Source organism: Antechinus flavipes, chromosome 3, assembly GCF_016432865.1.
Source record: "Antechinus flavipes isolate AdamAnt ecotype Samford, QLD, Australia chromosome 3, AdamAnt_v2, whole genome shotgun sequence".
Taxonomy (NCBI): Eukaryota; Metazoa; Chordata; class Mammalia; order Dasyuromorphia; family Dasyuridae; genus Antechinus; species Antechinus flavipes.
This window is the reverse complement of record NC_067400.1, coordinates 243,738,214-243,765,065: the sequence shown is the minus strand read 5'-3', so window position 1 is coordinate 243,765,065 and position 26,852 is coordinate 243,738,214. Positions and strand designations below refer to the sequence as shown.

General features: G+C 33.0%; 1 protein-coding gene across 2 annotated transcripts; it reads right to left on the bottom strand.

Moving 5' to 3' along the window:
• Window positions 1-237: 237 nt before the first annotated feature.
• PSMG1 (proteasome assembly chaperone 1) lies at window positions 238-26,740 on the bottom strand. 2 transcript variants are annotated; one of them, XM_051984784.1, is made up of 7 exons: window positions 26,017-26,740; window positions 12,134-12,240; window positions 10,069-10,220; window positions 7,773-7,835; window positions 6,779-6,977; window positions 5,830-5,966; window positions 238-423 (listed from the first exon to the last, which is right to left on the bottom strand). In XM_051984784.1, the coding sequence occupies exons 1-7, from the start codon at window positions 26,154-26,156 to the stop codon at window positions 349-351; spliced, it is 873 nt and encodes a 290-aa protein (XP_051840744.1). In that variant the 5' UTR covers window positions 26,157-26,740; the 3' UTR covers window positions 238-348. The 2 variants fall into 2 exon arrangements, with proteins under 2 accessions (XP_051840744.1, XP_051840745.1); XM_051984785.1 differs by lacking the exon at window positions 26,017-26,740 and adding an exon at window positions 25,751-25,995.
• Between the last annotated feature and the right edge of the window lie 112 nt (window positions 26,741-26,852).

Genomic DNA, 26,852 nt, shown 5'->3' with positions numbered 1-26,852 from the left:
TTATGTTACAGCCGGCTCACATTTTTTTTTTCATTGCCTTCTGGATGGTATCCATCTTTGTTTTTTTCAGAGGTAGTGGTGATAACAATTTTTTTTTTTGTTATTGTTTGTTGAAAGTCTAAATTAACAGAAATTTAGATGAAGGTGAAGATAATTTGCTCTCACCTAGAGTCAGAAAGAAAAATTTATTTTAATCATAAATCTAACTCCATATTGAAATAATGAAATAGATTTAGGTTACTTTAAAATAAACTCTTTATTTTGCTTTCTTCCCGTTAGTAAATTAGTTAGAACTACAGAACATTTCTCCTTCTGTTCTCCTTCCCCCAGACAAAAATCAATTCAAAATCATGTATAAATGTTGCTCTGAATTTCATTTCTTGTCACTAGTTTCTTCAGTATTTCTGAACCATGGGAAACATTCTGAAAAGAGAACAAGTTAAGAATTAAATGACAATTAAAAAAAATTATTTGTATTTAATATACATTGTTTTATGAATTATGTTGGGAGAGAAAAATCAAACAGGAAAAACCTTGGGAGAGATAAAAAGAACAAACAGAAAAAAGAAGTGATGTATTGATTTACATTCAATCTCCATAGTTTTTTTTCTGGACAGATGGCATTTTCTGTCTACTGGGATTCCTTCGGATCTCTGAACTACTGAGAAGAACCAAGCCATTCATAGTTGATCATCGCATATTCTTGCTGTTTTTGTGTACAATGTATTACTGGTTCTGCATGTTTTGCTCAATATCAGTTCATGTAAATTTTTTCAGGCCTTTCTATAATCAGCTTGTTCATCATTTTTTACAGAATAATAATGTTTCACTACCTTCATGTACCACAACTTATTTAGTCATTCCCCAAGTGATGGGCATCCACTACTTTTCCAATTCACTACTATCACAAAAAGAGTTATTACATTTTTTGCACATGTGGGTCCTTTTCCCTCCATTACTGCCAGTAATGGCACTGTTGGGTATGTACAATTTTTTAACTCTTTGGGCATATTTCCAGATTGCTCTCCAGTGGATGGATCATTTCACAACACCAACAATGCATTAATGAACCAGTTTTCCCATATCCCTTCCAACATTTATCATTATCCTTTCCTAAATGACTATCATAATTTGGCGAACTTCTTTTTGTATAGGTTATTCTTTTGTTCCCATCCTCTAGATTCCTTTCAAGACCTACCAACTCCATTTAATCATGCTCCTTTGAAAACAAGTTCCAAAACTAACAAACTTGCTTGAGTCTTAATCCTTTTTCTTACTCCATCTTCTTGCACACACTTAGTCTTGGCTCACTTTCAGTATTGTTTGCACTTTCACACTCATATTTTCAACCCAATGTAGGCAAGCCAGAATTCTCCTTGCTCCCTAGTTTTGTGGTTTGTTCAGTCCACATTTGTCACGCAATCAAGGTTCTGGTAAGTGTTTCTTATTGCCCTGTGGGAAACTCTTCCCTCATTTCAGTACACCTGGCTTACAATCTATCTCTCCTCCCTAACTCCTGTCTTCATAACAGGGAACTCAATACTATCAATATTCCCTCAAACACCCTAACTCTCCCAATAACTCAACTTATTCATTTCTCATGAACTATTCTTTTGAAAGCTATTTTCTCCCTCACTTCTTTAATATATACCAACTTTTATGTTCAAGTCATGTATCCATTTGAAGTTTATCTTAATAAGTCATGTGAGGTGTTAATCTGGTTCTAATTTCCGTGTGCCAGTTTTTAAAATAATTTTTGTCGAATTACTTATACTCCAATAAGTCTATGTTTTTAATTTAATAAACACTATGCTACTATGTTCATTTGCTTCTCTGTGTTATGTATTTAACTCTTTCAGTGATCAACCTCTATTTATTAATAATTATTAAAAATATTTGATTTGTAATACAGTTGGAGATTTGGTATTGTTAGGTTTCTTTACTTCCTAATTATTTTTCATTATTTCCCTTAAGAGACCTTGTTCTTTTCCTGATGAATCTGGTAGTTTGATTAGTACAACACTGAATAAGTAAATTAATTATGGTAGTATTGTCATTTTTATTATAATTGACTTGGTCTAATAATAAACAACTGAAATTTCTTCAATTACTGTGAAGCCCTTATTTATAAAAAGATTTATAATTGAATTCATATAGTCTTTGGCAGTTAGACCCGCAAAAATCATATACAATCTATAGTTATTTTAAATGGAATTTCTCCTTCTTTCATTTCCTGCTAGGTTTTATTGATACAGAATGATGATGACTTATGTGGGTTATTATTTTCCAACTATGCTCGAGTTAATTACTTAACTGATTTAGCTGATGTCTAGAGTTCGTTAAATATACTATTCTATCATCTATATAAGCAAAAATTGTGTGGAGAGGGTTTGCCTATGATTATTCCCTCAATTAAAAAAAATGTAGTATTACTATATAATTAGCATTTCTAACATTATATCAAATAATAATGGTTTTAATGAATATCTTTACTCCGATCTTATTGGAAAGACCTTTAGTTTGCATATAAAGCTGGCTCTTAGGTTTAAGATACCATTTATACGAAGAAGACATTCACTTATGTTTTCTAGTTATTATTTTTTAACAAGAATGAGTGCTATATCTTATAAAATCTCTTTTTCCCTTTAATTCTTTAAAAATAAGACAATTTTTCTCTTGGTTCTACTGAAGTGGAAAAGCACCACAAATGGGACCGTGAGAAACATAATCTTGAATCTTTGTAGTTAGAAGTTTATTACTAGTTCTTCACTCCCTAATGCAGATGGTATTTTTAACAACCCAGATATACTGTCCTGAGAGTCCTGAGACCTTGACAACCTGATAAGCTTAAGAAATACTGCTTGCTGCTGCCTGAGAATGACAACTTTTTTTTGCCTCCTGCTTAGAATAGAAATATCTTTATTATGACAAAGGTATCAAGAAACATTTTGATGTCTCGCTCTTCTTTCTATAAATAAATGGCCCTGAGGCCACTCACCCCTCCATTCTTGGTGTTGGGTTCAGTTGCTAGCTAGCAAAATAATTTCATTATTTTGGCTGCCCTGTTTTTCTCTCGCCTGGGCACTTCACTACTCATTTCATTTTTAACTTATAAAAATCTTCAAAATTCTCATTTTTATAATAATGATGTTATAGTACAAATTATTATTTATGCTTTCTGTACTCTGCATCACTTAAGTCCTTCCATGTCTTTTTTGAAGTCATCTATTTCTTATAACACAATAAAACTAAATTACATTGTATTTCCCAACTTAGTCATTATTTCACTACTGGACATTCTCTTAAGTTTCAGCTTTTTTTTGGCCACCTCAAAAAGAACTGCCATATTTTTATATATCAAATACTTTTTCCTTCCTTCTTTGATCTCATTTGGGTATAGGCCCAACAATGGTAAAAGTGGGTCAAAAATGTCTAATAACTTTTTATGCACAATTTCAAACTGCTTTCAAAATGATTGTGCCCATTCACAGGTCTATCAACAGTACATCAAGATGCCTTCTTTCTTACAGCACCACTAACATTTATCAATTTCCTTTCTTGTCATATGACGTAGCCACTATGATGAGGCAATATATTAAAAAATACTTTAATGTCAACTTTTCTAATTAGCAATTTGGAGCAATTTTTCCATATAGCTATAAACAAACAACTTTTAAAGCTATAAGAATTACGATCAATTCAAAGATGAGAGAATCAGTGATGAAACATGCTAATTTCTGAGAAGAGATAGATTCAGGGCATATATTTTTGTGAATAGTCATTGGGATAATTTCTTTTGCTTGACTTCTTATTTGTTATAAGAAATGTGATTTTTTCTCTTATTTTCAGTGTAGGGGGAGAGTGGGTAGAAGAAAAAAATTTAAAGAAATGGGACATTACGGATTTGAAATGTTACAAGCAAAAAGGTTACTTTAAATTTTACTTACTTTAATTTACTCAAAATTACTTTCATGAAGAGGGAGTAATATGTAAATGTGTATAATACAAAAATAAAACCACATCAATCAAACTCAAAATGTAAAAAAAAAAAAAAAAATTGCAACCAGAAAGATTTTTAAAAAATTGAAACAGCTACTTGGAACATACTTAATTGTATTACATCTGTAAAAAAACACCAAAAAACTTCTAGTTCTGGCCTCGCAGAAGAAATCTTCATATAATTCATTATATCTGATCTAATAAAAGAAAAAGTGAGCCACTTTGTTTAGCAAGTTGGCAATGTTGTCTTCTACATTCCACTCCAATCTACCAATCTCAAAATATGTGCCAAATCTGAAAAAATTAAAACCAAAATCATAAAACAGAAATGTTCAACAAGGTCAAAGCTTCATGAAACAATATTCAGTAACTGAAATGCTTAGAAACTCCCAGTCTTTCTACCTCATAATTTTTAAGTACAACCTATATAAATGAACTTATAGGTTTGTGCCTCAAGATTTTTGTCAGCAGAGGCTTCTACCCAGGATTCCTATTAGAAACTTGGGTCTGAACATCGTTCTCCTGTACCGTAGCCAAAAAACGGCAGCAGGACATTGAATCTTCCCAGCCACTTGAAGAGTGTAACCAGGGTAAGAAGAAAGGGGAAAGAAGAGATTACGGAATACCCAATCACCTAAAGAAGCAGTGAGAGAGACTATGCTTGAAAGAAAAGGCACCAAAACTGGTGGGGAGAGGGAGAAAAAGACAGAGAAAACACTGTTCTTAATTTTAGTTTCAAGGAAGAGTCACTGGTTAAGAGAGAGGAAAAGAGCATATTTGCAAATAAATGAGATGTAAAAACCAGAAGGCATCATCAACAAAACTTTACAAAATAAAAAGCAAGAGAGGAAAGCTCTACTGTATAGATTACCCTTCAGAAGAGTTGATTAAAAAGAAAAAATTCAGGAAAAGAGCTAAATCTTTCTTACTTTAGCATCTAGTCAGATTATTATAGTAGGTAAAATGACAAATAAAATAATTTGAGAAAAAGGAAGATAACAGTGATAAACTTCAAAACAGTTATTTCTTCTTCAAAGAAATGTAACTTTTCATAGTTTGATATAACATAAGATTTCCTTATTATCTTATTCATTCACATACTGGTTTAATTGTTTTATTCCACTTTATGTATGCCCTTTTTATTTAGGATCAAATAGAACATTAACTGTAGAATCACAGAATTAGAGCCAGAAGGAATCTAATTTACTAACCCACCTCATCACTTCCCTCCCAGATGATGAAACTAAGGCTCAGAGGGGAATTAAGTGACTTGCCCAAAGTTGAAGAGGTAAGGAAGTAGCAAAGCTACAAAACAGGGATTTGAACTGAGTCAGCTCCTTGACTCCCAACTCTAACACTCTTTTGAATGTACATGCCGCCTCTTTCTCATTTGCTTTCATAAGAAGGAAAATGAGTCAAAGCCTAGGCCTATCCACAATTAAACACTTTTTAAAACATGATTGTCTGTATACAATACTGACTATTGAGGCATTTTCTAAAAGTTCTGCCAAATGACCTTAGATCAAAATATCTGAAGTCAATAATTGAACAAACAATGTGGAATAAGTTCTTTTTAATACAAGTGAACTAGAAAGTGAACATCAGAGGAAAAAGAAAGACAAAGAATACCTGCAGATAAACTGTTCATTTAAACATGCATATGTATGTTTATTTATATGTGTACTATTTAAACTGCTATTAAGAAAAAAAGATGCAGAAAAAATATAGAAATTATCTTTAACAAGGAAGTGACTTATCTTGGGTCTGATTGTGTTTAATGGCAGATAAAAAAAAATACATTTTAATCACATAAGTAAGCAAATGGCTTACCTTAACTAATCCTTTCAAGCTTTTTGAACCAAGAATTGGTTTGAAAGCTTCAACCGTAACTAGGTCTAGTTTCATTACATCAGTGTAACACAGGTAGAGAATTGCTGGAATTCTCCACACTTGACAGTAACTCAGAACTAAAAGCAAACAAGAAGAATGAAAAAGAATTAAATTTAATAGTAAACCTTACAGATTTTAAAGGCAAATCAATGAAATCTCAATCACTTTTGTGGTATGTATTAGCTCAAATAATAAAGATCATTTCAATTTCATTTAAAATATATATATTTTCCCCTAGCATATTTATTTTCTTAAATTTTAGTGGAAACAAATAATAAAATTAGCTTGCATTTCTTTGGCATTCATTGACTGATACCAGAGCTAATACAAATGCTAAATGACAACAAAAACTACTATAGACTTTTTTTTATCTTTTGTATGTCAATGGTAATTGTACGAATAGATGACTTCTAAGACCTTTTTTAAAAATTCAATTAAAAGTTCAGTAGCAATTAACTATTCCAATTATAGAATTAAATAACAGCTTTAGTGAATGAAAAAAATAGTGATCTTTACTCCTGTAATATTTTACCAATATTTATAAAGTACTTTAGGGACAAGTAGGTGGCACAGTGGATAGTGCTGGGCCTGAAGTCAAGGAAGATTTATCTTTTCGAATTCACATTTAACCTCAAACATTTATTAGCTGTGTGACTCTGGGCAAATCATTTCACCCTGTTTGCCTCAGTTTCCTCATCTGTAAAATGAGATGGAAAAGGAAGCGGCAAACCACTCCAGTATCTCTGCCAAAGAAAATCCCAAAATGGGGTCATGAAAGTTAGACATTATTGAAAATAACTAACTGAAAATAACATTATTGAAAATAACAAATAAGGTACTCTAAAATTAAAGCTAAAACCAAAATTTAAAAACTGCATTTAAAAATCACCTGCAGCAGGAAGATCATGTACAATATTTGGCTGTTCTAAGAGTGTACAGCAGGCAGCATCTTGGAAAGTCTGTGTTTTAAGTGCTTTCAGGAAGGGAGAAGGCAGATTGCAACTGGATTCTGGAGTTTTATAGTCAGTCACATGACGAGATGTAAGAATAGTTATCTGTAAATTTCTATTCGGGGAAGAACCAAAAACCTGGTATAGAAAATAAATTTTAATAATGTAACTATAATTATAATATTTTGTTAGTAAATTGAGAACTATATTGTATACTAGTTGTATATGCTATATGTCTGTTTACACAGCAATGTTTGTTGTCTGTCACATGAAAACATATTAGTTTTCTTTTTTTTTTTTCATAGAGGCCTGTACTTTTAGTACTATAATTTTGAAAATGTCATTTAACTACTCTGGGTATTACAGATTCTTCATCTAGAAGATGAGTGAGTTGAAACAAATGATTTCAACAGATGATTAAATTTATAACAATCTTTGACACATATGTCTACTTGCAAATATGATTAAAATATCAAATTTAAGAATTTTTAAAACTAGTATATAAGTGATTTATAAATATTAATTTCCTTATTCTATCACTGTCTTACAAAAAACCAAAAATGCAACTAATACAAAAAAGTGAGATCTCAATTAGAAAATGCAACATTCATGTAAATAATTCTCTCTACTATCTTGCATTGTGTAAAATTATTATTTTATTATTATAAAATTATTTATTATTAAATTATTATTTATCATTAATATTTTATTAATTATTATTTTAAAATATTGGTCTTATCTTCATAATAAGAAATCAAAATCTCTTTAAGGCCAAAGACCATGGTTTATATTTCTTGGCCTTAGCACAATGCAAACAATAATGTGCAAAAAAAAAAAAAAAAATCTAATTTTTTTCTATAATAATATAACATATACAATATAATTTTATATAATCCTATAACTTTATATAATAATATAATTCTATAATTTTACCTTTTCAAGCCACTGATATTGTTGATCTTCAGCAACATAGCAACTGCACTGACACAGGAAAATCTAAACAAATTTAAAGTGTTTTAGTTCAAGCCATTTATTTATATCATGGAATCTTATGAACACACAACTAGTACTAAACACATTGGACAAATACACACACACACACACACACACACACACACTCACACTTTTTATATTTGTTCTTAAGTATATTGCTGGGACTGTTTATTTTGTTTCTGTCTTAAATGAAAATAAGGAAATAGAAAAAAAAAATCAGCAGAGGGGTACATTTTTAAATTCCAAATCATGAACTGATATCAAAATAACCTGACATGGCATCTAAAATAAACTAATGTTGCCCACTATATATGGCTTCATTTTAGAAAACAAAGTTCTAGATAAGCATATGCACAAAATGCCACGCACACTGAAGCAATTCTATCTCTCAAAAAAGGAGAGTAGTTGACCATTAGCATTCTGTTTTTTATATTGCCAATTCTTGTTTATCAGTGCAAATGGAGGAATAAAATCTATAATATACCTGAACTAATAGCTAGCATTAGTTAGTAGGGGATAAAAAAATTGCTAGATTTGGAGTCAGAGGACATAGATTTAAATCCCCATTTTGTCACTGGGCAAATCTGGCAAGTCACATCACTTGTCTGTACTAGATTATCTTTACATCCCTTGTAGGTTTAGATTTATGATCCTATGATTAAGTTCATTTTCAAAATGGAGGCAGACACTGTGTGATCCTAGATAAGTCATTTAATCCCATTTGTAAGATGGGAATAATAGCATTTCTTTACCAGGTTGTTGTGAGGATCAAATGATATTATAAATGTAAAATGCTTAGCACAATGACTGGCACAGAAAGCATTATATAAATCACCACCATCATCAAAAATTTACAAGAAATATTAACTAACAAGTGATTCAGCTGTCACAGGATTCACAGGACCCTAGCTCTTGATTCCCCTTAAAATACAATTAATAAATGATCCCAAGTAGGCTTTAGGAGGAAAGAAAAAGCAGCTTGAAATTATATGAAAAATAAAATGGATTTGGAATCTCAAAGATTTGGAAGTTTATGACAATAACGAGATAGGAACTCACTGATGATTGCCCCATCCCACAAGACAGTTGTCCATGTCTTCCCCTAGATTCTTCCCCTAAGTTCACCACAGAGGACCTATGCAAGATCTGGAGATCATCTTCACTTATTTTTCTTTATTTTGAGACAGTAGCAATACGGCATTTTGGCTGTCTACCTGTCATTCCATTTGCTTTACTCCATAACCAGTCTGTTTTCTCTATCTCATAATTTCCTCTCCCTACTCCCCATACCTCCCCCCAAAAGCAATTGGATTTAAGTGACTTGCCCAGGGTCACACATCTAGGAAGTGTTAAGTGTCTGAGGCCAGATTTGAGCTCAGGTCCTCCTAGACTTCAGGTCTGTGTTCCATTGAGTCATCTAGTTGCTCTTATATAATTTCTTGATAACACCTTATACTCTTCTTGTTCTTAGAAGTTCCTCATTGGTTGTATGTTGTAACCTATTTGAACCTTCCAAGCACCTTTGTTCTCCATTTTATTTGGAAATCTGTTTTACCTGTCTCACTACTACATTGGACACTGGTATGGTGTTGTAATATAAGAAATGAGCCTTTGCTTTCCCAGTAAGTTAAGACTCATAAAAGTAATGTGCAATATCCAAAAGGTAATTCAATATGATCCTTTGAGTCATTACATAATCTCTTCCAGGAGACTATGTATTGTTCTAGATTGAATCTGAAATAATTAGCACAATGTTATCTACATCTGATGTAACTGGAGGACTTTACCATCCACAGATTCTTATTTCAACTTGAACTCTGTACTAGCTCTCTTCTACGGCAATGAACATCTATGTCAAAAATACACCTTTTTGCTTTCTTTTGTGCCTGATGTTTAAGACCAAAAGTTCACTGAATAAGGTTATTTCTGTTATTACAATTTTCAAGGAATCTTGAATGATTTTGATGTATGTGTATGGATGGGAGACATCTTTAATCCTGAGCTGCTTGATCAAAAAATAAACAGAACACCTTTCTATAATAAATTAGAATCTTGGGATGTACACATACACATTCAGAATTCAAACACATAATATGGGACTTTGAAATTCAGTTTCTTTATTGATTATAAAACAAAAATGTGAAACCAGATGATCTGTACAATTTCTTACACAAATGCAGTCTATGCTTCAATTAAATTACACTTAAATTTTCGTTTCAACAAATATCTCACTTACTGTAGGATCTGACTTTAGACGGTAAAACACACAAAAAGCATCTGTTGGGGAAAGATTTGTTGTATCTCTTGTTCTGCACCATTCATTCCATAGTTTAGTACATCCAATTTCTTCCCAAGTTCCTGAATTCATAACAAATGAAGACAAAAATGCTAGGAAGAAAAAGTTAACACACATTACTACTTTTATAACTTTATTGTATTGCATTACACTACAAAAGTGATTTTTAAGAAATTTAAATAATTTATTTAGTATAAAATAAAACAAGAGAAACAAGATTAAACAGCAAAGAACATTATAGTTTAATTCAGCCTTTTCTTTAAGGCTTCAGGTCTTCATTTGAAAAATCAAACAAGTTAGGGAAGATGATTCCTAATAACCCTTTTGGTTCTAATATTTTATAATTCCTAGTTGATTATGTAGATTAAGTTAGCCATTGTCTCAAAAACTTTTCTACAAAAGAAAAAATAGTTCTAAGCCTAAATATAAGGCAACTAACAACAATAAAATTGGAAAGTACTCAAGGATCTATATGGTTTTTGAGATTTTTGATTCCTTCATTAATAGATTAATTAACAAACAGATCTAACGTGGCTGTGCAATGTAAGTAGGGGATAAAAATATGTACAAATTACCATGGTGAACCCAATTTTTAATGTATAATTTAGAGAATCAAACTTGTATAAACCTTTGGAGGGAAGCAACTTCAAATGGGATAGAAAGTTGTTGGAGACAAAGTCCCTCAATGCAGTCTTTGCTTCACTGTAAAGAATCTAGTACCATCCTAGGCAGCCCATTACATTTTTGTATAGGATTAATTATTAGGATGAAGAGAACTGGGGGAGAATTCGGGGAGAAATTATGGACCTCAAGTACTTCCATTTTATCAAAATGGTGGCTCTCACTCCAGGTATAGTGAGATTACATTGTCTTGGTTTTTGGGTTTTTTTTGCTGAGGCAATTGGGGTTAAGTAACTTGCCCAGGGTCATATAGTTAGGAAGTGCTAAGTGTCTGAAGGTAGATCTGAACTCAGGTTTTCTTGATTTCAGGACTGATGCTCTATCCACTGCTCCACTTGCTGCCCCACATTATATTATCTTAATTACAGAATGCCAAGATTTCAAAGGCACTCAAAACTGCAAGTACTCCAAAGGACAATGGAGATACATATGATAGATTTAAGAAGCCGTACATTAGCAAATATGAACTATGTGAGCAAAGTAAAAAAGGAAATAGAAAAGAAATGAGTCAGTCATATATCCAGGATGAGATACAATAGTTGGATGTCATTGTCCAACAAGTTAGAAGTTACTGACATAACACTTCCTCAGCTTTGGTATTCATGCCTCATCTATTACTGGCCATTCATTAATGAAGGAGAAATGATGAATGATAACACCTATTTTCAAAACAAACCCACAAAAAATTCAATTCTTCCCAGTTTCCCTTTATAGAAAGTTCAAAATCCTAGCCATCTCTTCATTTTCTCCAAGCTATTTTGCTTGGTTTTGATGTAACATCATCTTCACCATGTTCTTGTTCTGGGTACCCTTGGTCCCCCCTCTCTTTTCAGTTTTCTTTTATACACTGTCTTTCCCTATTAGATTATAAGCTCCTTAAGAAAAAAAGACTGTCCTTTTCTTATCCTCAGTACTTAATGATATTAGACATCAATAAACTTAGGGGGATTCTGTGAATTTGGAAGGAAAAAAATTATATTTTCAACTAACCTCTAGTTAAAATGTAACATTTCCTTTAATTATTTAACCAAGAAAAGCTTACTTCATCAAACTATCAAAGGGATCCATGACAAAAAAGCTTAAAAAATGCTGGCCTAATAAATACAAATATAGCTAATGAGAAATTAAAAACACAAGGAAGGCCTGCAGAAATGACAAAGATGAGAAATATATACAATGATAGAAAAAGAACTTATATGCATGAGATGGAGAATCCATATAAGTATATAAAATTTTTTAAAGCTTATAATGGATATATAGTATCTTATACAAAACACATACTTTTTAATTTTCAAAACATTCAGTTTGTTGCACTTTCACTTACCTACTGCATTTTGTCCTATGGCTATTATAAACTTCGAACATGGATACTGCTCTAGCAAGGGAATTTCCAAAGATACTTTTGTCTGTGTCTGAAGGACTTCTACTTCTCTGTTAATAAGAAAAAAGTGATACTAAGACAGCATTATCATTTTCATCAAATAATAAGCTATAATAAGTAATATTATGCAGCATTTTCACAAAGGATTTATCTCACAACATGCCGGGGAAGTAGGTACTTAATTAACATTATCCCCATAATACAAACAGATCGAAGCTCTGGAGGCTATGTGCCTTGCTCACAAGTACAAAGCTGGTAAAGTATTTGGGACAAGATTTAAGCCAGATATACCCTAACCCTCTGCACTTTGCAATGTAACTAAAAATAACCAGAAAAAAACAAACACATCAATTTTACAACAAAAAAGCAAAATCTGAAAAAAAAAAAGGAGAGATTTGAGAAAACTAAAACCTTTTTAAAAACAACAATAAAGTAATAAATAAAAGAGCTTGTTGGGGGAAGGGGGCAAGAGAACAATAAATAAACCACTGGCTAATTTGAATTTTTTAAAAAGTAAGCAAACCAATCAGCATCAAAAATCAAAAAGGTGAATCAAAACCAATGATGTAGAAATAAATGCAACCATTAGGAACTATTTTACCCAATTATATATCAATAAAATTGACAATCTAAATTAAATAGATGAATATTTACAAAAAACATACATTTCCCAGATTAACAAGAGGAAACACATTATTAATGTTTAATTAATAATGAAGATAAGAAGTCTTTTCAGTAAGATCAAAGATGAAGCAAGGATGTCCAATATCCCATCAATATTCAATAATGTACTAGAAATGTTAGCTATAGAGATAAGATAAAAAATATTAGAAAAAAGTATGGATAATGACTTTTTATAAATCATATGATGGCTTATGTAGAAAAATTCATTAGTCCACTAAAAATCCAAAGAAATCATCAGCATTTCTATATATTTGACCAACACAATATAACAGGGGAGAGAAAGTAAAATTCCACTAAAATAACTGCAGACAGTATAAAGAATTTGGGAGTCACACTTAACACCATACACCAAAATAAGGTCAAAATGGTTTTATGACCTAGGCATAAAGAATGAGATTATAAATAAATTGGAAGAGCATAGGATAGTTTACCTCTCAGACCTGTGGAAGAGGAAGGAATTTATAACCAAAGAAGAACTAGAGAACATTACTGATTACAAAATAGAAATTTTTGATTATATCAAATTGAAAAGTTTTTGTACAAACAAAACTAATGCAGATGAGATTAGAAGGGAAGCGATAAACTGGGAAACCATTTTTACAGTTAAAGGTTCTGATAAAGGCCTCATTTCCAAAATATATAGAGAACTGACTCTAATTTATAAGAAATCAAGCCATTCTCCAATTGATAAATGGTCAAAGGATATGAACAGACAATTCTCAGATGAAGAAATTGAAACTATTTCTAGCCATATGAAATGATGATCCAAGTCATTATTAATCAGAGAAATGCAAATTAAGACAACTCTGAGATATCACTACACACCTGTCAGTTTGGCTAGAATGACAGGGAAAGATAATGCAGAGTTTTGGAGGGGATGTGGGAAAACAGGGACACAATACACTGTTGGTGGAATTGTGAACACATCCAGCCATTCTGGAGAGCAATTTGGAACTATGCTCAAAAAGTTATCAAACTGTGCATATCCTTTGATCCAGCAGTGTTTCTAAAAAGAGATGCTAAAGAAGGGAAAGGGACCTGTATGTGCCAAAATGTTTGTGGCAGCCTTATTTGTAGTGGCTAGAAACTGGAAAATGAATGGATGCCCATCAACTGGAGAATGGTTGGGTAAATTGTGATATATGAATGTTATGGAATATTATGGTTTTGTAAGAAATGACTAGCAGGATGAATACAGAGAGGCTTGGAGAGACTGACATGAACTGATGCTAAGTGAAAAGAGCAGAACCAGGAGATCATTATGTACTTCAACGATACTACATGAAGATATACTCTGATGGAAGTGGATTTCTTCGACAAAGAGATCTAACTCAGTTTCAATTGATCAATGATGGGCAGAAGCAGCTACACCCAAGGAAAGACACTGGGAAATGAATGTACTGTTTGCATTTTTGTTTTTCTTTCCGGGTTATTTTTACCTTCTGAATCCAATTCTTCCATGCAACAAGAGAACTGTTCGGTTCTGCACACATATCTATTGTATTGTGCCATATTTAACATGTATAGGACTGCTTGCCATCTGGGGAAGAGAGGGTGGAGGGAGAGAGGGAAAAAGTCAGAACAGAAGTGAGTGCAAGGGATAATGTTGTAAAAAATTACCCAGGCATGGGTACCGTCAATAAAAAGTTATAATTATGAAAAAAAAAAAAAGAATTTGGGAGTCTACATGTCAAGACATGCAGAAAAATGATATCATTACAAATGTTATTTTACTTATTCAATGTTATACCAATCAAATTACCAAAAAACTACTAGATGGTGTGAGGGAGAAATATCACCTTGAGAAATTTTTTAAAAGGTCAAGGATATCAAGCAAATCAATGGTGGGGAAAGAAGAAAAGAGGCCTAGAAGTACTAGATCTCAAAAAAAGCTGCAATTTTAAAAACAATTTGGTACTGAGCAAAAAACAGATTGATCAGTGGAACAGATTAGATACACAACACACAAAAACAAATGAACACAGGAATCTACTATTGGATAAGACCTGAAATATCAACTACTGAGGCATGACTTCATTATCTGACAAAAATGGATGGGAAAAATCAGAAAACAACCTGGGAGAAAGTAGACATAAATCCACGTCACACCAGATACCAAGAAAAGTTGAAAATTGGCATATGATTAGTATATAAATTAAAGGGTGACATAAGATAATTTTTAGAATAATGGAAAGCTATCAAGTATCAGATAAAAATTTTCTACTTCAATAATAATTAGAAAAGTACAAATTAAAATATCTAAAAAGAACCACCTCACATTCATCAAACTGGATGGGTGACTAAAAAAAGGAAAATAACAAAAGTTGGTATGGGGAAACAAGTATACTGGTAGAGCTGTGAATTTGTTTGAACTATTCTGGAAAACAATTTGGAACTATGACCAAAAAACTATCCTAATAGGGCTATTCTATAAAGAAATTAAGGAGGAAATACATACAAAATTATTTATAGCTGCTTTTTTTTTGTGGTTAAATAAATGGAAACTGATGGAATCAATCGGCAATCAATTGGGGAATGACTGAACAAGCTAAGGCATATGAATGTGATAGAATAATTTAGTGCCATAAGAAACGATGAAGGGAATGGTTTTAGACTTGCACAAAGTAAAGTGGACAAAACCAGTAATACATTATACATAAGTAACAATACTGACAAAAAAAAAATTAAATCTTTGTCCTTTAACAAAATAAAATTTAAAAATCAATTCTAAAAAAGTCAATTAAGGAAAGAGATGATTTCAGAGAATTCTATAGAGTGCAAAGAAGAACATTATATACCAAAAAACTAGTATCATAAATTTTTTTTTTCTTTAAAAATTTAAAAACTCTGATCATGGCTATGTCAAACATGACTCCATAGGATATATGATGAAGCTTGTTAACTACTTCCTAATAGAAAAGTGATGGACTTATAGTATAGCAACATTAATTTTTGAACATGGTCACTGTAGATTTGTTTTTTTTAAGTTATGATTACTTGTAATAGGGCATTTTACTTTGTTTTTCCCTTTCTTTGAATTAATTGATGATGGCAGGAATGTAGATAAAAGGAACAAGAAAAAAAGAAGCCATGAAGGGAAATAATGTATAGTATAAGAAAGGTGCTCAAAAGGAAGCACAGACAAGTATGACAGTTTTGAAAGAAATAGGCAAATTTTATAAAATACTTAAAAAAAAAACCCAAGCAAATGGAGATTAATGATTTCATATAATCTTTTTGTATTCTGCCATGATATGGAAAGAAGTTAGACTGTATAGTGGATAGAGTGCCAGGTTGAGTTCAAATCTGGCTACATATATTTATTAGCTGTATGACTGGTCAAGACACTAAACCCTGTTTGCCTCAGTTTCCTCATCTATAAAATGAGCTGGAGAGGGAAATGGCAAACCATTCCAGGATCTTTGATAAGAAAACTCTAAATGAGTAGGACATGACTGAGAGATAGGAAGTTAGGAAAAATTAGGCAATATAAATTCATAAAATGACATGGATAATAAATACATTAAAAAATCTAATAAGTAATAAGGAGTAATCAAATTATAATAGGGATCTTATCTATTTTTTTTAAATTAAGGAAGTTAATGAACTAGATATTATTTTAGAAAAATCAGACTACATGAAATGATACTCTCTAGAGAGAGAACTAAGGTAGACTATATGTGGATAAAAGCATGGTATTTTCATCTTTTTTGTTATGTTGCTTATTTTTTTCCCCTTTTGATTTTTCTTGGCAGCAAGACAAATACAGAAATATATTTAGAAGAATTGCACATGTTTAACCTATATTGAATTGCTTGCTGTCTGGGGGGGGGGGGAGAGGGGGAGAGGGAGAGGAGAAAAATCTGGACTATAAAGTTTTGCAAAGGTGAATGCTGAAAATTCTCTTTGCATATATTTGGAAAAATAAAATACTATTTTAAATTTTTTTCAAAAATTAGATCACAGATATCCAGAGAAAGAAAATATACATGTTTCTCAGCTCTGCACAAAATTTTCATAAAGCTAAAAGCAAATGCAGAAAAGGATAAATATAAAACACATCCATTACTGACTTATAATGCATTACAAATTATATGCAATAAAAACCCATTGAAGGATTCCTCTGATACAAATATGATTTTGACAAATAAAACAAGAATCAAACCAGAAAAAGAAAATTATATATAATGATCTTTTCTTATTATGATAAACATTAACTATCTAAAATCAAAATCTAGCATTTTATTTAATATAGACTAGCTGGAGGCCCTTCAAACAATATGAAATAAAATAATGATATCCAGTATCAACACTGTTATTGGCAATATTGCTAGAATGCTAACTATAATGGTAAGAGAAACAAACAAAAAAACAAGAGAGAAAAAAAGGATTGTTTTTAGATGATGATAAAGGTTTAAAGTAGTGGGGTCAAAGACAAAAAAAAAAAAAAAAAAGATCAGGATAGGCTACATGTTGACTTATAAAAACACAAATTAACCTTACTATGTTGTATTATGTTTTATTTATTTTGTTAAACATTTCCTAATTACAATTAAATTTTGTTTAGGGATACAAATGAGTTTGCCACTTCTAGCTTAGAGCACTTTAGAATCAATTTACCTGAACCAATAAACAGCAAAGTTACAGGTTACAAAATAACCACAGGTAAATCATCAATTCTGCTTATCACCAACAAAATCTAATGGAAGAATAACTGCAGAATGTTTAAAGTATTAGGGAATCTACTTACCAACCATCAAAACTATATAAATGCAACCACAAGACACTGTTTTTAGAGAAGTAAAGACCTAAGTAATTGGAGAACTATTATTCATGGCAAGTTAATATGATATAAGCAACAATATTAATTAATTTATCCAGTGTAATTCCAATCAAACTACCAAAAGGATTACTTCATAGAGCAAGAAAAATATATATAATTCATCAGGAGGAAGAAAAGGTCAAAGAATTTCATAACAAAAGGAAAAGAAAAAAAAAAAAAGGTATAAGAATGCCTAACAGTATCAGATCTCAAATTATGCTACAAAGCAGTAATCATTAAAACAATTTGGTCTGAATTTAAAAAAAAGAAAGATGTTGATCATCAGGACATAATAATGCACAAGAAACCAAAGAACAGAGTACCATAATTTGAAATCCTAAGATTTCCAACTACTGTGTTTAAGGACTTACTATTTGGTTAAAAAAAAAAAAAAAAAACACTGGGAAATTTGGAAGGTAGTCTAGTAGAAATTAGATATGAACCTGTGTGTGTGTATGTGTAAAAATTAAACTTCAATGAATGCATCACTTACATATAAAAGGTCATATCATAAAATAAAAATGTTTCCTGCTTTTTACTACTGTAGTTTTTTGAGTAACATGGCTATCATAGAAACATTGTTGCACGAGGGGGAAAAACGAGATAGAAACCACTGACTTGACATTGATAAGCAAAACTGAGCTACATTATTCAAATGATTTCAAATAAACAATTTGATTCTTTTTAGCACAAACACAAAAATATTCATCCCTTTTCCAACTACATATCTGTGTGAGGCTGGATTACTCATGCTTGTGGTTACTCACAGTGCAGAACAGAGGAATACAGTGACCACAACTCTACTCAGATCATGCCACACTGAAGAAATGAAAATTTACAAATTCCCAGAATTAGCTCTGAAAAGGACAGCACAAAATACAGGAAGTTTGGGAAAGTATGCTCTCCCCGTTGGGAGTAGAGCCCAAATTTAAAAGTTAGGAAATAGGCTGGAAAATTAGAAGGAAAAAAAGGAACCTGACCATAGAAAGTTACTGTGATGACAAGGAATATTAAAACACAAATGCAGAAGAAAACAACAGCTATATTAAAAGCCTCAAAGTAAAATGTGAATTGGTCTCAGGCCCTGGAAGAGCTCAAAAAGGATTTAAAAAATGAAATAAGAAAGGAAGAGAAAATATTGAGAAAAGAAAAGGGCAAGGGAATCCCCTAGAGGCAAGATGAAAAAAGCAGGCACTCATCCAACCTCTCCCAAATTACTCTCCAATTTCAAAATAATATCTAAAAATGAATTATGTACCTACTTATACAAATATATTTAGGGCAACACTTTTTTTGATGGCAAAGCAAGTGGAGAATAACTGAATAAGTTGTGGTATACGATTGAAAAGGAATACTTTCAGAAAATCTTGAAAGACTTAAGAGATGAGGAAACCAAATTATCTCTCTTTGCAGATGATGATGGTATACTAAGAGAACCCTAGAGAATCAACTAAAAATTATTAGAAATAATCCACAATTTTAGCAAAGTTGCAGATATAAAACAAATCCACATAAATCATCAGCACTTTTATACATCACTACAAAATCCAATAGCAAGAGATGCAAAGAGAAATTCCATTTAAAATAACTGTCAATAGTACAAAATATTTAAGAATCTATCTGCCAAGGGAAAGTTAGGAACTATATAATCAAAACTACAAAACACTTTCCACACAAATAAAGTCAGATCTAACAACTGGAAAAATGTCAAGTGGTCTTGGATAGGTCAAGCAAATATAATAAAGATAATAATACTACCTAAACTAATCTATTTAGTGCTATACCAAACTCCCAAGAAACTATTTTACTGACCTAGAAAAAATAACAAAATTCATCTGGAAGAACAAAAGGTCAAAAATTTCAAGGGAACTAAAAACAACAATAACCAAAAAAAAAAAAAAGGAAATGAAGGTGGCTTAGCTGTACCAGATCTAAAACTATATTATAAAGCAGTGGTTACCAAAATCATTTAGTATTAGCTAAGAAATAGACTAGTTGATCAGTGGAATAGATTAGGTTCACAGAACAAAATAGCCAATAACTATAGCAATCTAGTGTTTGACAAACCCCAAAACCTCAGCTTTTGGGATACGAATTCACTATATGACAAAAACTGCTGGGAAAATTGGAAACTAGTATGGCAGAAACTAGGCATTGACCCACACCTAACACTGTATACAAGATAAGGTCAAAATGGGTTCATGATCTAGACATAAAGAATAATATTATAAACAAATTAGAAGAGCATAGGATAGTTTACCTCTCAGAAGTATTATTACTTGTGAAAGGAAAGAATTTGTGACTGATCACAAAATAGATAATTTTGATTATTCAAGTTTAAAAGGTTTCTAAACTAATGCAGACAAGATTAGATTAGATTAGAAAGAATTAGAAAGATTCTAGATTAGAAAGGAAGCAATAAACTGGGAAAACATTTTTATATTCAAAGATTCTGATAAAGGCCTCAGTTCTAAAACATATAGAGAAATGACTCAAATTTTTAAGAATTCAAGCCATTCTCCAATTGACAAATGGTCAAAAGATATGGACAATTTTCAAATGATGAAATTGAAATTCTTTCTAGTCATATGAAAAGGTGCTCCAAATCACTATTGATCAGAGAAATGTAAAGTAAGACAACTCTTGAGAGTTGTCAGATCGACTAAGATGACAGCAAAAGATAATGACATATGTTGGAGAGGATGTGGGGAAATTGGTACACTGATACATTGTTGGTGGAACTGTGAACAGATCCAACCATACTGGAGAACAATTTGGTACTATGCTCAAAAAGTTATCAAACTGTGCATACCCTTTGATCTAGCAGTGTTTCTACTAGGCTATATCCCAAAGAGATCCTAAAGAAGAGAAAGGGGCCCACATGTGCAAAAATGTTTGTGGCAGCCTTTTTTGTAGTGGCTAGAAACTGGAAACTGAGTGGATGCCCATCAATTAGAGAATGGCTAAATAAATTGTGGTGTCTGAATGTTATGGAATATTATTGTTCTGTAAGATATGACCAGCATGATGATTTCAGAGAGGCCTGGAGAGGCTTACATGAACTGATGCTGAGTAAAATGAGCAGAACCAGGACATCATCATACATGACAACAAGAAGACTATACAATGATCAATTCTGATGGACATGGTTCTTCAACAATGAGATGATTCCAGTTCCAACTGTTCAGTGATAAAGAAAGCCATATACACCCAGAGAGAGTACTGTGGGAACTGAATATGGACCACAACATAGCATTTTCACCCTCTCTGTTATTTACTTGTATTTTGTTTTCTTTCTCAGTTTTCCTTTTTCTGCCTTCTTGATCTGATTTTTCTTGTGCAGCAAGATAACTGTATAAATGTGTGTGTGTGTGATTTAACATATATTTTAACATATTTAACATGTATTGGACTACCTGTCATCAAGGGAAGGGTAAGAGGAAAAAAATTGGAACAGAAAGTTTTGTAAGGGTCAATGTTGAAAAATTACCCATGCATATGTTTTGTAAATAAAAAGCTTTAATAAAAAAAGAAACTGATGCAAAATGAAGCAACTGAACAAGGAGAACATTATACACAGTAATAGTAATATTGTACTATTGTACAATGATTAACTGTGAATGACTTAGCTATTCTCTTTTTCTTTTCTTTTTTTCTTTTTTGGAGGGGCTGAGGTAATTGGGGTTAAGTGACTTGCCCAGGATCACAGAGCTAGGATGAGTTAAATGTCTGAGGCCACATTTGAACTCAGATCCTCCTGACTTCAGGGCTGGTGCTCTATCTACTGCACCACATTTAGCTGTCCCTATGACTTAGCTATTCTCAGCAATACAATGATCCAAGGCAATTCCAAAGGACTCATGATGGGATTCATGCAGATTGAAGCAGTCTCTTTTTCACTGTTTGTCTTCTTTTACAACATAATTAATATGAAAATAGATTTTGAATGACTGAACACACATACACACTATATCAAATTGCTTACTACCTTTGGGAGGGGTGAGGAGAGGGAGATAATTTGCAACTCAAAATTCTAAAAAATCAATGTTAAAGTTTCTACATGTAATTGGGGGGAAAATAAAATAGTGAAATAAAAAAAACTCAGTCTCAAAACAGTTACTGTTCTCTATGATCAAAACTGATTGAGATATGCCTTTTAGCATGTCATTATAGTACAGATTAATCATTTTTAATTGAGGATAGATGAAAGCCCCTTAATTTCATAATTAAATGGATTGTGAAATATGGACATTTCTTTTGCACTTGTATCAAGGCCCAAAATATCTTTCTAATACTATAGCTTGAGTTCAGAAAATGCGTCTATTGCAAATTTGTGGGGGAATGGAAAAAATCTGTTTTCTGTTTTAAATTTTGACAATACTGAGACTATATAAAACTACTTGATGTACTTTATAATTTAAATAACTGTCAAATTGACTTCATTACAGTATGTTTTGTATATAAATTTCATTTTGCGTGAAATTTTACACTAAATTCAATAAGAAACATCAAGTCTATAGTAAAAGCTACTTTCCAAAGTCATTCAGTATTTGATAGTAATAGTTTAGAATAGTTTTTGTCTAGAGAAATTTCAATTTTGGACTCCCCCTCTCTTTCTTTTTTTGTTTTGACACAATGGGAATGCATCAATGCTAAAAATAAAATAAAAGTGTCAAGGGACGGAACATACCTGGAATTTGGAACCCTGTCAAATTATAACTAAGTTGCTGAGATTTGAGATGCAATAAACAGCAGTGTGAAGTGATAGTGCTATAGTGTATTTTATATTAGATTTTCGAGATAATAAGGAGTCACTAAAGTTTCCTTTCACTCAGATATCCTCAAGGCAGTGTCCCTCCAGCAAAGAAATAAATGAGACAACTTGCAGATGAGGCAATGGTAAAGGTCATGAACTATGATAAAGGAAACTCATTTCACCTTGCCCTGGTACTCAAAAGACAGTAAGGAATTCATGATGGCAAAGTGAACAGCACAGAAAAAAGCAGAGTCTCAATGTAAAAAGTCATATCTATAACCATCCTTTTCCTGTAATAAAATGTTTTAAGTTCATGATTTGCTAACCTTATTTTCTACAAGGAATACAAAGAGTTGTGGTGGAGGAGTTCTTAACTTGCAGTTTGTAAAATGATTCTTTTAAAAAATAATAATAATAGCTTTTTATTTGTCAAAATACATGCAAAGATAAAGTTTTCAAAATTCACTCTTGCAGAACCTTGTGTTCCAAGTGTTTCCCTCTCTTCCCCCCTCTCCTAGACAGCAAATAATACAATACAGGTAAAACATGAGCAATTCTTCTAAATATATTTCCACATTTCTCGTACCACACAAGGAAAACAGATAAAAAAGGAAAAAAGTGAGAAAGAAAAAAAGCAAGCAAACCACCACAACAAAAAAGGTGAAAATACTATATTGTGATCCATATGTGGTCCCCATAGATGGCTTTCCATCACAAGTTTATTGGAATTTCCCTGAATCACCTTATTGTTGAAAAGAACCAAGTCCAAAAAAAAAAATTGATCATCACATAATCTTGTTGCTGTGTACAATGTTCTCTTGGTTCTACTTACTTCACTTAGCATGAGTTCATTTAAGTCTCTCCAGGCCTTTTTGAAATCAGCCTACTCATCATTTCTTAATAAAAACATATTCCATTTCCTTCATATTCCATAACTTATTCAGCCATTCCCAAATGCCCAAATGATGGGCATCCACTCAGTTTTCAACTCCTTGCCACTATAAAAAGGATTGCTACAATTTTTTTTTTTGCTCAATTTCCAGTTTCTTGATACTACAAAAAGGGCTGCTACAAACATTTTTGCACATGTGAGTCCTTTTCCCATTTTTGTGATCTCTCTGGGATGCAGACCCAGCAGAGACACTGCTGAATTAAATGGTATGCTGTTTGATAGCCCTTTGGGTATAATTCCAGATTGCTGTCCAGAATGGTTAGATCAATCTTTGAAATAGTTCTTAACAATATTTTTGAAACTATTTCTTTTATGATTCTATGTATTATTTTCATCCATTTACAAACAGTATTCTGAGCAGGAGTTCATAAGCTTCATTAGACTGCCAATGTGATGTATGATGTTTAAAAATCTCTGGCTTAAAAGGGGAAAAAAAAAAAAGAAAGAATCAAATTCAGATGTGCCTGGAAGCCTACAAGAAACAAAGGAACTTAGACATGATTCAGTCTGGAGTTGCTCTGGATCATAGGATCATAGGCTTTTATTCTCTCCCCTTCCAATAAATCAATAATCATATGATCATATCACTGTCCTTAGCACAAACATCTCCAACCGCTTCCCATTGGCTACCAAGTTCAAACTTAATTTAACTGCCCCCCTTCCAAATTACTGCTCCCCAATTCAAGCCCAATTGAGGCTGAAATTCTCCCCTTACAAATCTCACCAAATACTTTGTTCTCTATCTAACACATCCAAGATAATAAATGTAAAAAGCACTTAGCACAGTGTCTGGAATATAGTAGTTGCTATATAAATGCATGTCCCTTTCCCCTATTATAGATATCCAAATTAGTGTCATCCTCATATTAATCTATAAATTGAGAACAAAGACCCATTGTATGTTATGAAATTCTGAATATGTCTAACCCCAGCATGTTGTTTTTCACGCAGTAAGTGCTTAATGTTTGTTGCATTATTAAAGTTTAATAGGTCAACTTTAACAGTAATCCTTGAGCTTTAGTGAAAATATCTCTATAAGTTCTTATAAATTCTTAAAAAATTTTTATACTAAGATTAAAAACTATCATAAAGTAGTCAAGAAATAAGACTTAAAAAATGAACTTGTCACATTTTTTTAAAAAGAAATATATTGCATGCAACAAGGTAGTAACAAAATTCTTCTATTTGTGGACTCATGCACTTTTCTTTTCAACATTTAAAAAATATTTTCTCAATAATCTTTATTGAGCGTGTATTTATCATCACTCAATAATCTTTTTAAATTTCCCTCCTCATACTATGGACATGTCCCTGTTTGTCAATATCCTCATTGAATGTGGCAGCAAAACTGTAAACTGTTGAGGTTAGACCTCAAACCTGGTCTAACAGTGCAGTATCACTATTAACATCTCATTATGGGTACCATAATTCTATTAGCACATATTATTCTACAGTTAATTGCCCTGGATAAGAGTGATGGAACTGAATTCAATTTGACCAGAACTCAAATTCACCCTCAAACACTTAGTTGTAAAACATTGGGAAATTCACTTCAATCTTAGTTATCTCATCTGTAAAATAGGGACACTAATCTTCCCGTAACTCAGGAGAGGATAAAACGGGTTATTTGTAAAGGTGTTTGCAGACCTTAAGGACTGGGATTTAAGAATGCCTTGAAGGAAAAAAGAAAAAAGAACGTCTTGAAGAACTTTTTTTTTTTTTAATCATAAAGTTAAACAATAGAGAATTGGGGTGAAAATAAGTTTGTTTTTTTTTTTTTTCCAAAGTGGCGCTTTAATAAAACTTTTGCAACTTAAGGGCTTGGCTCTTCTGGGATTAAAGCACTATATAAATAAATACTTGATTCATTCTAACCCCTTGGAATATACATAGCGCACAAATATTATCCCGGGAGGCAGGAGGTGGGGTGGGGAGGGGGAGGGGGGATTGGCAAAGATTCTAGCCATTTTTCTTTTTGCCATTTTCTTCTCCAGTGGAAGTTAAGTGACTTTCCCAGGGTCACACAGCTAGTAGATGACTAATGTCAAATTTGAATTCCCTTTTTCCTGACTCCAGGCCCCAGTGCACAATCCTGAGTCATCTGCCGCCCCCTAAATCACTTTCACTTTGAGGGCTTAAGTCAAACATCTACAGAAGCAAAAACAATTAAGCACAAAAAGCAGAGTTTTAGCAAGTGAATTAATGCTTAAACGTGGGCCTGGCACATAAGCTTCATGGCGTCACGAAGAGTGGCCCAGAGTGAGTGACTGAACACCGCAAACACAAACACGCACGCAAACACGTGTACACACCGGCGCAGTCACACACGTGCGCACGCAGCTTTACCTTCTGGTTTCTATTTGTCTTCAGGATCCAAGACACTTTCCCCCAAAGAGTTCTTGGTTAAAGTGGAAGTTTCACATCTGTCCTCCCAGTTCTCCGGCAGGCCGGCACCGGGGGGAAGGTGAAAGGGGGAGAGGGTAAGAAAGGATCCCCATCTGGGCGCAAAGCCGGGAAAGGCGCCGACAAAGACTCGTCTCGCTCTCCCGGTAGGGGCAGGGGCCAGCTCTGGAAGCGGAGGGCGGACTCCCGTGGAACGAAGGTGGGCTTACCTCTTCCTCTCGAGCTCTTGCCGCACTTCTTTGTCCTCGAGGTTATCCCGCGCCCAGGGCTCCTCCTCCTCCTCTTCTTCCTCCTCAGTCACTGCTCTGGAGCGCACCTTCACTACCTCTCCGAAGAAGGTAGCCGCCATCTCGACCGCAGGACTCCGTGCCCAGGTTTCTAGCTGGCCCTGCACCCCGCCTCCTCAAGTGAAAAACTCAAACCACTCCCCGCTCTGAGGGGGAAAAAATGAGCTCTAATCTCAGCATCGCCAGAACTCCTCCCCCAATTACGCCCAGAGACTCCGGGGCTAGAGAAGAGGAAGCGTTCCTTCGAAGGGAGGGGCCATAGCGTGAACTGCGCGGGCGCAAGAAGGAGTCCCTCCCTATCAGCCCGGAAGAACTTTGCCTCGGTCCGCCTGCTGTAACCCTCTTCCCTGCTCTTTTGGAAGTGGGGGACAATTTCGGCACTTAACTATGACGTTACTGCATCTAGGTTAACCAACCAAGATTCCTTCCAAGCCTTCTCAGCCTGAAGAAACAACTATTAGGATCCCATTAAATGTGCTGCATAATATTGTTGAATTGGCACGTACTACCTTGAAGGATAATGCTCTCACTCCCCCAATACATTTGTGATCTAGACAACTAAATGAGCATTTAAAAAAAAAAATAATAATCTAATATTCTTTATCTTCCCCAGCTATGTGTAAAAATAATTTGAAAAATAATTTGAATTCTTTCAAATTCCTTTTCTGCCTACTACTCCCTTATTGAGAACACTAGAAGTTTGACCTACGTCATACATATGCGATTGTTGAAGGGTGAGAGATACCCTAACAGCACAG